The sequence below is a fragment of the Sphaeramia orbicularis genome, chromosome 16 (assembly GCF_902148855.1).
Source record: "Sphaeramia orbicularis chromosome 16, fSphaOr1.1, whole genome shotgun sequence".
Classification (NCBI taxonomy): domain Eukaryota; kingdom Metazoa; phylum Chordata; class Actinopteri; order Kurtiformes; family Apogonidae; genus Sphaeramia; species Sphaeramia orbicularis.
This window is the reverse complement of record NC_043972.1, coordinates 6,326,299-6,339,787: the sequence shown is the minus strand read 5'-3', so window position 1 is coordinate 6,339,787 and position 13,489 is coordinate 6,326,299. Positions and strand designations below refer to the sequence as shown.

The following is a 13,489-nucleotide window of genomic DNA, read 5'->3' as shown; positions in this document are numbered from 1 at the left end:
TTGAAGAAACAAAATTACATATTCAACTGTTCTATACAAATCGTTAGAAATAGTTTTGACTGTATTCTGCTTTGTTTTTGTTTAACTTTACCGGCAAACTTAGGAAATCATTGAAGTAGTGAGCCAACAAGTCATCAGAAACCAGTGTTTTCTCCTGTAGAGACAACAAAGATTTGACTATAAAACTAAAAAGGAAAAGTGTACAGTAAGAGTCAACAAAAAAAAATAAAACTATTGACTTAAAGAGCATTTACTTACAAAGTTCACTGCAGTAAGATGGGGACACTCTGAAAAACAAAACTGCAGTTACTAAACAAATGTCTGACAAAAACTATTAATAAGTTCATTTAAATTCCAAAAAGTTCAGCTCTTACCTGCTGAAATGACGCCACGCATTGTTAAAAACAAAAAGGTATAAATGCCATGTACAGTGAGTTAGAAGTAGCTGGTCAGATCGTCTTGTTAAGCCACATTTAACACGCATTCAGCCAGCAAACGCCAGCCACTAAACCTCTCAGTGTAATTACAGACACAGTGTGGGTTGCTATGGAAGTGGACTCATTTTCAACACACAGGGGGCAGTAAAAGTTTAACTAGACCAGACCTGGAGACAAAACAGTTCAAGTTTCAGCTTCTTTTTGCTGTTTGACGCATGAAAACTAGTTTAAAATAAATAATTTCTACAGCTGAAGTGGTTGTTAGAATCTTAAATCACTTCAAAGTAATAAATTAAACTGACAGAACTACTTTGTTGCAGTTTAAAAACTCGTTACACCACCAGATGGCGCCAAACACTAATAAATTCAGTGTTCTATGGCTCCGTGTGGAGATAATTGACTAAAATGACAGTTATAACAAACATTAAAAAAAAACAAAAAGTTAATTTATTTTAAAATGGATCTGAAAAACATGGGTAAAAGTTCAAAATCTAACACAGGAATCCCCCCCAAAAAAAAAAACATTCTGTACAGTAGATAATTGTGTAGGAAAAATACATCAACAACAAAGTTCAAAAAGTTACATTCATAATTAAAAACACACAAGTAAGAACTGTGTTGAAAAAACGATGTAGGAAATACAATACACAGAGTAAAGACACATTAATGAGAGTACAGAATTGTTCCCATGTACAGACTAAAAAGAGTTTACATGTTGCAAAGCTTCTCCTTCACAATTTAGCAGCAAAATGCAAAAACAAAAAAACAGCACAGTCCACATCCTTCTCATAGTCTTCGAACATTTCGTTTGCTTTGAGCGCTTCCTGGTATGAGGATGTCCTTCTTGCAGCGGCCAACAGACCGACTGCCACATTCTCTAGATCCATGAAAGGCACATAAACAGGCCATACAAAACTGGAAACCACAGTCAGCTCTGCTGCACACGCCCTCCCCTTTCACTGAATGACACCTCGCAGGATGCTGGCATCGAGGGCACGGCTTCAGGCATTCATCACTGAAGAGAGTTTTAGCAACCTGCAAGTGAAATAAAAAAAATAACATCCTGAATAACGTAAACGTTTTAAGATTAAAACTGATGTGCATTGAATAAATCAGTTATGTGAAAACATTTGTATGACATACATTTCTGTTTAGGTTAATGTAAACATACACCTTAGTGTGTTTTATCATATTGATGAAGTAGCGGAGTACGCCCTCTCCGCCCAACAACTTTTCTTTCTTTTTTCATTTGTTCTATATTCGACTAAAAATCTTGGATTAGCTTCTTCATTCAAATTTGATGTGTGGATACTGAATTGTACCTGAAAGGGAAGTTTTGTATGATATGCTTTTCCAAATAAACAAAGAAAGGGAAAAAACAAAACTTCCTCTTCCTTCACTTTTAATTGTATGTTAAAAATAGTACACGGCACAAAGACAATATAAATCTAAAACATTTCACACTTACTTCGAGAAACTTGTCCCGTTTGCTGCCTGAATGTGAGGCGCTGCGCTGTAAAGGGGTTAAAGTACTACCTCCTGACTGTGGGGTGCAGGAGCTGGAGCTCCTGGACTGGGTCTGAACCGTTTTTAGAGCCGACCTCTTGAGCAGAGTCAGTCTGGTGTCAGCTTCAGGGACATAGATGACGTTACCGAGCTGGAAGACAGCGATAGAGAGGCTCAGGCATTTTTTACAGATCGTCTGGTTTCTATTAATGTTCTTCATTCATGTGCAGTTTGCTCAAAAAATACAGTTTATTTCTGTTTTCACTTGATGTTAAAATGAATACAGTGTACTTGTTACAGAAAGACACAGGACCTCAAAAGCTAAAATGAACTCGGCATTATGGTACATATTCTCCTAATATCATGCAAGTCTAATTACATTAATACATTTTAAGGCCATTTAGGTCCAAACAGAAATTCTATTACATCACCCTTCATATAGAGTTTATTTGATAAGGTCTGTGAAAAGGTGCCACCTTAATTTTTTTTCCTTGTCCTCCTTTATTTATACATTTACTCCATTTTTCCACCAATATCTGGTGATTTTGGTCACAATTGACCATCTGAAATTAAACTGGATTTGTGTATTGTCCGGATTACGACTTTGCTCCATTTACTCTCTTGACAGGTAATGGGAAGACAAATTAACTCTGAGGACCATTAAAGTTTTACTCCACTCTTTAGACTAAATCAGCTTTGACAAACTTAATTACAGTGAAATCACCATTAAATGTTTACACTAAACCACACTGCAGTCAGAGTCCCTCTTCTACATCACAGACCATATACAGTGACAGAATATAATTATTTGAGTTTGAGCGAGGCCATTGGTCAGTACCTGTGATATGATCTGAGAGTTTTCTTACCTGAAGAGCAGCCTCGACTTCACTCAGATGATGATTTCTCCTAAAGCTGGCTCGCTTGTCCTGAAGGATGACTTCATTCCAGCTTCTACATACTAGACCACACCTGAACAAACACATACATGAGTCTGGATATTTTAGCTCACAAGCACCTTGGCTTTATTTTAAACTGTAACCATCAGTCATAATTAAGATTTGATGTTGAAAAACTGGTTTACTTCAGATTTCCATTTAAAAATTTAAACAATGCAGACTGCAATTTAAGACCCATTTGACATCCATACTGGCAAAAAAGTACCGTGGACACTCAGACATTTGAAGCACTAGAATTACTTGCTAAACTAAAGTACTGACATTTAACTAAACATGACTATATACACACAACTGTGTGTACACAAAAGTAATGTGGTCAAAGGCATCAACCAACCACTTAATGTGCAGTTCGCTGAAATTATAATTTTTACAAATACGTGAAAGATGTTAAACTATTTTAATGTACATTTTGGATGAATGTCTAAATACAAAGCAAGACAGATTACTTAAAAAAAGGTAACTTCAGAGTCCAGTCATTTTTAAGACGTGTTAAAAAAAAAGTTACAGTTCAGACATTTATGGCCTAAAGTTTAGACACACAAATACCTTGAGGTGGAGGCAGGGCAGTGACTGCAGGGTTCAGGACAGACCTGTCATATTCACATAAATCAGTGGTGTGACCACAGGATAGGAGGGTATTTAAAAAAAAAAAAAAAAAAAAAAAGAAAAGATCCCCCCATGTTGAGATGCAAGCAGTTGGACTATTACAGTGTTTCTCAACAGGGGTGGTACCTCCGCAAAAAGACCCCGTGTAAGCTCCAACATATAACAGAGGCACATACTCCCCCCGGTCCCAAATTTTTTCAGGGGGGCGGCAGGAGGCTCATGATGCCATAAGTGGGCTTTTGTTCAAAAAAGGTTGAGATACACTGACATAAATGAAACCCTCACCTGCAGATACACTCAGGTGTCAGGTGGCTCAGTATGACACACAGGATGTGTCTGAGGTTCCTCTTCTTCAGCTCTGTCAGTATGTCCACCTGACCCAAACCCATCTTCCTGCCAATCAGACCTGCCAAGGGCATGGTGGTCCTAAACATCACTGGGGTCTCAGCCAGAGCTGCTGTGGACTTCAGCTGCTCCTTCAAGCTTGGGCTGTGTCCAATAAACATCTGGGTTTTCTGCTGGCACATAGCATGAACCAGCTGCAGAGCTGGTGTTAGAGACAGATTCACGGGGGTTTGCTTCAGAGGAGTTACACCTGGATTGGCAGACGCACTGTTGAAAGGTGTCCCACTTTCTGACTTGACTGTGGCCACTCCAAGAGGGGTCGTAACATCTTGTTTTGCAGAAATCAAACCATCAGAGCTCATGTTACTCCCCATTTTGAGAGAAAGGACTCTGCGTGGGGAGGCACTGACAGTAAAAACATCATCTTTACAGCGGTTTTGGCTCTGATGAAGGCAGTTGTTCTTTCTGTCTACTGGATCATCGTCAGACTGAGATCCCCCTTCTTTAAGTGTAGAAAGCCTATGCTGCCTTTGCAAACGAGAGCGACGTCTGGACTCTCCCACATTTGGGGTTTCACTGTTTCCTCGCGAGGCAGCGAGCAGCAGTTCCTGGAATGAGCCATCATGGTCCACTGAGGAGTCTTGGGACTTGTCAAGAGTCAGGGAACTGAAACCACTGTCTTCACATGCAGACCTGTTGAAGAATAAGGAGGAAATGCCTTTGTAATTAGCAGGATATGTTTATATTTCATACATTTCCCTTCCTATTACTTAGTTGAGAGTCATTAACATTTAAAGAGTGAACATACCTGATGTATTTGGGTGTATGTGTGGATGACGGGGTGCAGAAAACATTAGAGCCATCACACACGTTATTAGTCACTTCACTGACTGGCGACTGTGAGTTATCCTTCAATGATGCTGGTGAGAATTTGTTCAGATGTGGTGTTTCATTAGAGGTCTGCTCACACACAGAACTGTTGTCCTTAAAATCTGTATCCGATACTGAAACTCCTCCCTCAAAAATGGAAAAATGTGCAGAGTTGATATTGTCATCTACATGAGTGGAGGTCCTAACTTGCGAAAAAAGTAAACGACGTTTCCTCCCAGATAGTGGCAAGTCCAGGTCTAGTGTTAAAGTGCTTGATGCCAACGTCCCCTTCACAGTGTCTAGAGAGTCCAGTGAAGAACTGAGAGACTGTCCTGATATCAAACTGTGGGAGGAATCAGGCCGTTTGGTGTTTGGTGATGTTGTGCTGTGAGTGTTTGGATTAATGATGGATTTACAAACAGCAAGTCTGTGTCGTAAAAATGCATCTCGCTTGGAAACTTTAGGCGTTTCGCACCAACTAACTGTTGAAGGCCACCGCGTTGTGTCTCTGGTCATTTCCCTCTGTGTGGGAGAAAGCCTCAGGTTCTCTTTTGGAGTTTCATTTTGCTCTACTACAGATAGACAGCCATCTCCACTGGTGCTCTGTGGACTGTGGAATAAACCCGAGTAACCACTGTCAACACCATCATCGTAACAGGGTCCACCTTTGCAGCTTTTAAAGTAGACATTTGACTCAGGAGTGCACTGCATTTCCTCTTCTAATGTGAAATCCTTGACCATGCAGAGCAGCACTGACGTGAGGTTGTTTCAGCTGCCCTGCAAAAGATCAGCAGAATGTAGAACATGTCACATGTTTTGAAGGTTAAACAAAAGATGAATCCCATATTATGAAAATTCACTGCACCAGTGAACATCACTTGAACTAATGCATCTCCAGTGTTCCTTTTGCTGGAAAACTTGTTATTGCTGACAAAGATGATGCAATTAATGAATACAAGATGTGTTCTAGTCCTGCTCAGGGGACACAGCAATTTGTAAGGCTGTTTTAATTAGATTATGGTTTAACTCTACAATACGTTGCACACATTTTTAAAGTGATATTAAAATGAGCATTTAATTTAAAACTTTAAACCTTAGTTTCTGCACTAAACTTCGGTATGATTTTTTAAAAGACTAATTTATTCAGATAGATCCTCAAAGAAAAGAAGCTGCCTCAGACTCTACCAAACTGAGTTTTATGAACTGCTTCTCTTTCAATATTCTGGTTTAGCAAGGAAATTAAAATGTTGAACTGGAACATTGGAACAACTGTTATGCAGCTTTACAACCAATGGTTAAGCTTTTCAAGCTATCAGGGTAAATATTTTAAGGAATATGGTAGCTAAAAGTGAAGAGTTTTCTACCTTTCTTTATTTACTAAACCTTAACAGTGCATAAGCTTTTCTTTAATGTAGTTACCATTTTCTTTGAATCTTAGTAAACAATAATCACCATATGAAACTTTTTGTTCTCATAAGGAGCCTAATGTATATAAAACATATACAGCTCTGGAAAAAATTAAGAGACCACTAATATTTTCTCTGAAATCAGATTCTCTACATGTGTGATAGCTATTCCATTCCAGTGTATTTTGAATTCTGACAGAAGCACACCTCATTCTGCTTAATAATTATCTGAATCAGCTTAATAAAGGAAAAGTTTAAAAACTACTGCGGGTCAAGTTTGACTGTTTGTCATATTCTGCAAATAAATGGTCTAAATTACAATTTTCTTTATTTGAAACTTGGGAGAAATGTTGTCAGTAGTTTACAAAATAAAACAAAATTGTTCATTTTATTCAAACATATACCAATAAATATTAACAATAGAGAAACCGATCATTTTGCAGTGGCCTCTGAATTTTTTCCAGAATTGTACATTCGTCCATCTCCAAATGGCAGCCATTTTTAAAAACCCTGGATCACTTTTTTTTTTTTTTTTTTTTTTTTTTTTTTTTTCCCGTTGCAACAGGGTTCAAATGGATTTAAAACTAAAGTGAGGTTTCTTCTTTTGTAGTTTTTTTTTTTTTTTTTTTTTTTGGGTGCAACATCTTAGTCCTACTGTAAAAGTTAATCCTTGTTTTTATACTGGCCAGAGGCAGCTGCTTCACTTCTGTTGCTATGAAGGTGATTTAACCCCCACTCCTGAGCTCCTGATGCCGCTTTAAACACGTCTGTAACCGCCAAAATACAGACAGCCGAACACAATTTATTCCACTCTTCTGGCTTGTGATTTATCATAGTTAATGAATCCCCCCCAGATTTCATGTTATTGCAGCAAAAATAGCAAATGTCAGCGCTGAAAAAACAGACTACAGACTAATTAACTAGTTAGCAAATCAGCTAATGCTAAGTCAGTGATTTAGAAGGCCATAAACAAATAACGGTGATAATTAAAGTGCGGTTTAGGTGTTCTTATATGATTAACAGCAGCTGGCATTCTGTAGAACGACAAATAAAGTTCTAAATAAGGATAATAAGAACATTTTGAGGACACTTGTGTTGATTGTAAATTGCATCATCTCTTATGGACTGGGGGCAAACAGCTACTAACGTAAAAAAAAACAAAAAAAAAAAAAAAAAACCTTGTAAACAGTTCAATAAACGGAAACTAGCATATATTTTTCTGTTCTGAGATGTTTTTTCATACTCTCAGACAAAATAATAAAATCTCAACAAACTCTTGAAAACACAGAACTAGAAAAACTCTTAAAAGTGCTTCCGTGCCCCGTGTGGACATGTTGTTATGACTGTTAGCTGTGTCATGTTTACAATAAAAACTGTATTTAACCGGAACAAGACGCAGAGTTTTGACTTACTTACAGATAAAAGCAGGTTAAAGCTAACGCCGTGGAACTGCGTCGGTTCTATTATGTGTTCCTGCTCGTTTCGAGGTCACGGTTCCACCCCTCGTCGCTAGTTTCCTTCATGTTCTTCTTCACACAAATGCGGTGACACGTTTTCAAATTTGGAGCCCACCGAGTATCGGGTCACGTGTTTCCGCCTTGTGTTCCGCGTGGAGTTACCATGGTAACCACTTTACCGAGGAGGCGAGCGAAACAGCAGCAGGTAACGCTAAGCCGAAATTTTATTTTTTTTTTTCTTTATGATTAATGTAACGTTAAGGACTCGTTTTCATTGTAACTGAATCCATCTTTTGTTTTTCTTGCAGTGTATGAACACGTAATTTTAACTTCAAATTTCATGATGACCTACACAGCTAACACACAAACTAATTTGATAGCTAGCATTAACGCTAATTTAGCAATAAAAATATTACTAAATAATATTACCAAGAGAGTAAGGACTCAGAGCTTTTTACGTTACAAGTAAAATCGTTACGTTTACAAGTAAAATCTGGGAAATCTGAGACCTCAAGTACCAAATTTCGTGCCATCTCATGTGTAAATGTGTGCTGGTATGACAATAAAAATCCTTGAATCCTTGAAATGTGCATTCAAAAGTTGAACTATAAGCATCAAAACAAAGATGCAGAGTTGTTATTTCTAATTATTTATGCGTGAATGTATTGCCATGTGTAATGTGTATATATGAAGAGGAATGAAAAGTTCAGTTTCCTTCATAAATGCAGTGGATTGCAAATATATAGCAGCATAAAAAGTAAATACATTTCTGTAAGCAGTGCAAAACTAAACCTAAAATTCTTCCCAGACATGGATCTGTTTAAAGAGACCATTGCTGACAGCAGGAAGAAGGTTCCAGTGGAGCACTTGGATTATGGTTACATTGAAATATGTAAAGATGTGAAGTACCTGGAGAAGATCTTAAGAGTTCTGAGGTAAAAGTCACATATTTCAACTTTGGGTATAAATGAGCAAAAATGTTATATTCTCATCAGAAGATGATATCTCAATGTATTATAATGTTTTTATTTATGTACCATTATTATAATCTTGACAGCAAACGTATTCAGAAATAGTTTTGTTTATTTTTATGGAAAGGTCTGGAGATGAGGGTATTTATCCTAAATTGATTGAGTTCTGTGAGAATCATCTGGAAAAACTGGACCCAAAGAGTCGAGCTCTCTGGAAAGAAAACCCTGTGTCTACAGCTGCCAGTCTTTCCAAAGATGAGTGGAACCAAATTGCTGATGATTTAAAGGTACTCTAATTACTAGAAGAAAAGTATTTATTTAAAAAACATTGCTTCCTGTCTGAGTTCTGAATATTTGTCAGAAACATTACAATGTATTTTGTTTTTTATAGATGTGGCAAGAAGAGACAAAAAAGACTGAGGCTTCACTTAAACAGGTGCCAATATTTGAGGATGTAACAAATGAAAATATTCCTCCCGTAAGAGGTTCTAATCATTCAGTTCCACTTACGCAGGTATGTCATTGCCTACCATGTTTGCATGTGTTTAAAAATGAACAACACTAACATTGAATCTTATTTTATTATACAATGCACTCCCAAAGGCAAAGAGAAATCCCTCAAAACGTGCTCTACCTCGTGATCCTCGAGAATGGGACAAGTGAGTTGTTACGTCTCAAACAGACTAATAATATTCAGAAGAAAGAACATGTTGTTAGAGCAGTTGAAGGCACTGTACCTAAAATGTTTCGCTAGCATTTTTGCCAAGCATCTTTACTCAGTTAATCCACAGCTAAACTTTTAATGCCATTCGACATTTGGCTGAATATCATTTACCTAAATACTTTTCCCTTTATTTGTAGGTTTGATGTGGAGGAAGAATGCAAAAAAATTGATGGAAACATGAAGGAAACGGATCAAGCTGCTGCTATAAATGCAGGAGCTCCAAATATCAAGACTAATGTGAACACCTCATGTAATATATTAAGTACTGCATGCCATATTTATTTAATTTATGGTCATTATGAGTGTGTTGCAGTTGTGACATGAGTTCAGTGTGTGCTTTTTGTGATTCATACAGTGCTGACACAACCAGAAAAGCTCCTCCTGGCAGCCCATGAAAAAGACAAAGGCAATGAGGCTTTCAGAGCAAATGATTATGAGGAGGCGGTTGCATACTATTCCCGGTCAGACTTTTAAAACAATCTATTTATTATACAAAGCATTTTGCATCTTCTAAGTGGCTTACATCATCCTGCTTAGCATTTATTTAGATCACTGTCTTTTATCCATGTCCTATTTTACTCCCATTGACTGTGTGTACCTCTTACATTGAGTGCTTGTTCATTAACCACACTGTAAAGAGAGCTCCGTTATATTGTTGGCCTTCCATTATAGGAGCCTTTCCATTATACACACTGTGGCTGCATACAATAACAGAGCCCAGGCAGAGATCAAACTCGAGCACTGGCACAACGCCATGAGAGACTGCCAGAGAGTACTTGAGCTGGAGCCAGGCAATGTGAAAGGTGCTTTCTTTGTTTGTAGAATTCATTAAGGATAATAAAATGCTCTTAAATTGAAGACATTATTATATTAATTTCATAAAAACGCATTTGCAGAACTAAATTTGCTGTGTTTTACTTTTACATCCTGTTTTCATAATTATTTATCAATGTATGTCTATATATTTTTTATATATCATAAAACAGGGAAAAGTCTTCGCACATTATCTTTAAGGTATCAGATGTTTTCTTCTGAGATCTTCCATGACTGAAAGAATATTAAATGAGCAATCTTTTTTTTGCGACATCTCGTTTTTTTGCCTCACACCTGGATATTTTTCCCTGTTTATGCACATATTTTGATTTGAACTTGTCATACATCTCATCATCAGGCCTGCTACGTCGTGCCACGGTGCATAAACACATGGGTGACTTTGAACAGGCTGCTGAGGATCTAAGGATGGTGCTTCAGAAAGAGCCACAGAACACTGCAGCTTTAGTAAGTGACGGATGAACTGACTATGACAGTAGCTTCCATGTCCAGTAGATGTCGCTGTATTTGTGTGAGATCCAGACCTCAGCTATAGGTAATAATAAATGTACAAAAATATAATAGGAGATTTTGGATGAAAGACATGTTTACAACAGGTTTGGAGAATATACTCACTCATTATATACATTTGGTTAAATACTTTATAGACCACTGATGCATGAAAAATAATGAAAAACTGATGTTCAGTATTGAAACAGATTAGTACATAAGCCATTTACACATCCTGTGTAGTGCTAGTATTTCCCAAAATGGCAAAAATATAATGAGTAATGTATATAATGATTTGGTATATTCTTCAAACCTGTTGTAAACATGTATTTCATCCAGAATCTACTGTTATTGCCCAAGATGATAGCTTAATATCCACACTTATATATTTGTTTGGTCAAAATAAATCTTCATACTGTTAAATTACTTTGTATCTTGCATATAAACAATAGGAACATACTGTCGTGGAAAAAATTATTAGACCATCAAAAGTCATCAGAAACAATGGTTATGCAATTAAGTACTAACGCCTGTGTGTTTCGTGTGACTAAAACAGACAGAAAAGAAAACATGGAATGCCTAAAACCACTGTTTTTGTCAGTACAATGCCATAGATATTGATGTAAGTACTGAAGTCATTTTGGTTGTTATCAAGAAAACATGGAAAATGGATAGATATCAGCTCTGAAATTAAACTCTTATGAGCTATTTTTGTTGTAATCATTATATTTGTCCAGACAAATGTACCTTTAGTTGTACCAGGCATTGAAATGAACAAGAAAATGAAGAAAACAAGGGCGGTCTAATAATTTTTTCCGCAACTGTACATGTGTCTCAAAAACAGTAAGAATGGATAAGCACTGTAGTTCCATTTGTTTTTGTGATTTTCATTAATGGCTAAAACGATAAAAAACAATGACATTATAACAATGACACTAAAAAAAAACATTTAGCCATTGCTTGATAACTGTAACTGAACCTCCTTAGTCCAGTTCCATGTTCTTTTTCTTTCATCCTGACCGACAGGCAGACACACCTCTCACTTGACCTTTGTGTATTACTAGACTCAGTCTGCTCACACAACAACTTTCATCTCTGAACCTGAGCAAGAATCACATTTAACCTTGTACTTTAAACACTTGGACGTTTGCATTTAAATCATTTGCATTTCTCCCTAGACTATATTCATCTACTTCCTTTTTGAAACACTTGGTAGATTCCACAGTAGTTTCCCGAACACAGAGTAAATATGGAAAAGCCCCTCTGTTAATAATCACACACTAACAGTTGACCTTTGGGTTGTTTTATGGTGTTTGTCCCCTTTCAGAAACTTCTATCTGAAACAGAGAAGATGCTGAAGCAGAATCAGACAGAGAACAAAAGCAAAGGCAAGAAAATCCTCATTCAAGAGGTAGAGGAGGAGGACGACAACAACACAGAGTCAAAAGCAGAACAAACTGGTGAGGCGCTTTGATCCCCTTAAAAATCAATATCTATATCCCTGATTTACAAACTCACACTCACTATAAACAAGCCAGTGGCCATACAGAAGTCCCAGTTAAAAATTCCATCCAGAAAATCGATGCATGACTAGTTTAATGTAATGTTCCTGCGCTAAATTTAACTCAGTGAGGTCCTCCTCTCCCTGTCAATTTAACTCAAATGAAAAAGAAAGAGATAGGAGTGAGGTAAATATACAGTTCTGTGAGGAAAATCATAACTCAGGGTTTGTATGAGCATGAGAAACCTGCAGAGATCATGACGTTTGACAACAGCAATTCAGGCCTGGAATTAGAAGCATAAAAGTTAATAAATAATAGAGTTTTGGAAAAGTAATGGTAATTTTCTTCGCAAATGTAGTTCACTTAAGGTCAACTGAGAATGACTGACATAACAGTACTTTAATTTTTGGGCAGATCAGTCATGTCACCTGGTGTTTGTTATGTTTGGGGTAATGTCAGACTCTGGTGTACTTTGAGAAGGTGTAATTGCCATCAATTCCAAGACGATGAATAAATTTAATAATGTTTGTCTTATAAGGCATAGCTTGAGAAAAACCAGGACTTGGGATGTGTGTAATGAGGAGTGTATAGTAGAATTTGGTGCTAGTATTAGTATAATATTGATTTTGGATCAAGCACGTAGTGTAGCTTGTCATTAATTGGAGTTAACTGTGGTAAAATTGGATGTGGATATTCATTTTTCAGACGTTTCAGACAATATGTGTTCATGAAAATCTCTCAAAATCATGGAAAAGTCTTGACACATATTGGCAAAAATGTAAAAGTGAATTTCAGCACAGTTAGAGAATTGTTTTCAGAAATAAATCTGAAAAATAAGTAGATAGTAGTAGTAACTTAATAACTCACTTCCTTTTAAGAAATACAACGTATCTGGCTTTGTGTTAATAGGATATTTCAGCTAATATTGACCTACATTAACAAATAAAAACAATAATACACCATAAGAGGAACAAATTTGCATTTTTGTACTTGTATTTAACCAAGTAAGGTGTTTTCTCCTTTGGCATATTTTTTACTTAATACAAGACAAATTGGATATTTTTATAACAATTAATAATAAATCCTTTTCAGGCTTAATTCTATTCAAAACAAAAGTCTAAACATACACTCAACTATTTCATGAGTCCTGTATTTTTACACTATAGTGTGACTGTACATTGGAGCTTAATTTGAGCTTTATTTAGTCCTCACTGTGTCTGCCAAGCTGAGGATTTGCACTCAAAATGATATTTATGGGTAAAAATGTGTACGAAACCTGCAAAAAGGAATGTAAGGACCATAAATAAGCATAGGTTTGAGAAATAAATCTGATGAAGGGGTCGAAATTAGTACTAATTGAATAAGTCATTTCATTTTAAGAAACACAAT

General features: G+C 36.7%; 3 protein-coding genes across 4 annotated transcripts in view; 1 reads left to right on the top strand and 2 right to left on the bottom strand.

The window, feature by feature from the left end:
- Window positions 1-502, bottom strand: part of rgs22 (regulator of G protein signaling 22) — a 37,809-nt gene extending 37,307 nt beyond the window's left edge. The window contains exons 1-3 of the mRNA XM_030157536.1: window positions 375-502; window positions 259-287; window positions 92-154 (exon numbers count right to left, since the gene is read on the bottom strand). Coding sequence (XP_030013396.1) covers window positions 92-154; window positions 259-287; window positions 375-396 — 114 coding nt within the window. The 5' untranslated portion in view covers window positions 397-502. The remainder of the gene's footprint in view (window positions 1-91; window positions 155-258; window positions 288-374) is intronic.
- Window positions 503-976: 474 nt separating this feature from the next.
- Window positions 977-7,644, bottom strand: fbxo43 (F-box protein 43). 2 transcript variants are annotated; one of them, XM_030158372.1, is made up of 6 exons: window positions 7,539-7,644; window positions 4,659-5,497; window positions 3,791-4,543; window positions 2,810-2,912; window positions 1,906-2,094; window positions 977-1,472 (listed from the first exon to the last, which is right to left on the bottom strand). In XM_030158372.1, the coding sequence occupies exons 2-6, from the start codon at window positions 5,459-5,461 to the stop codon at window positions 1,224-1,226; spliced, it is 2,097 nt and encodes a 698-aa protein (XP_030014232.1). In that variant the 5' UTR covers window positions 5,462-5,497; window positions 7,539-7,644; the 3' UTR covers window positions 977-1,223. The 2 variants fall into 2 exon arrangements, with proteins under 2 accessions (XP_030014232.1, XP_030014233.1); XM_030158373.1 differs by having other exon boundaries at window positions 7,543-7,627.
- Window positions 7,645-8,393: 749 nt separating this feature from the next.
- On the top strand, window positions 8,394-10,623 carry spag1b (sperm associated antigen 1b). Its single transcript, XM_030157535.1, has 8 exons — window positions 8,394-8,518; window positions 8,682-8,841; window positions 8,946-9,068; window positions 9,158-9,213; window positions 9,416-9,528; window positions 9,634-9,739; window positions 9,951-10,081; window positions 10,450-10,623. The coding sequence occupies exons 1-8, from the start codon at window positions 8,394-8,396 to the stop codon at window positions 10,569-10,571; spliced, it is 936 nt and encodes a 311-aa protein (XP_030013395.1). The 3' UTR covers window positions 10,572-10,623.
- Window positions 10,624-13,489: the final 2,866 nt, after the last annotated feature.

Coding starts and splice junctions, on each gene's coding strand:
- fbxo43 (XM_030158372.1), bottom strand. CDS start 5,461: ATGGTCAAGGATTTCACATTAGAAGAGGAAATGCAGTGCACTCCTGAG. Junction 4,544..4,658: donor CATACACCCAAATACATCAG/GTATGTTCACTC, acceptor ATTCTTCAACAG/GTCTGCATGTGAAGACAGTG. Junction 2,913..3,790: donor ACACCTGAGTGTATCTGCAG/GTGAGGGTTTCA, acceptor GTGTTTGTTCAG/GTGTGGTCTAGTATGTAGAA.
- spag1b (XM_030157535.1), top strand. CDS start 8,394: ATGGATCTGTTTAAAGAGACCATTGCTGACAGCAGGAAGAAGGTTCCA. Junction 9,069..9,157: donor ATTCAGTTCCACTTACGCAG/GTATGTCATTGC, acceptor GCACTCCCAAAG/GCAAAGAGAAATCCCTCAAA. Junction 10,082..10,449: donor GGAGCCAGGCAATGTGAAAG/GTGCTTTCTTTG, acceptor TCTCATCATCAG/GCCTGCTACGTCGTGCCACG.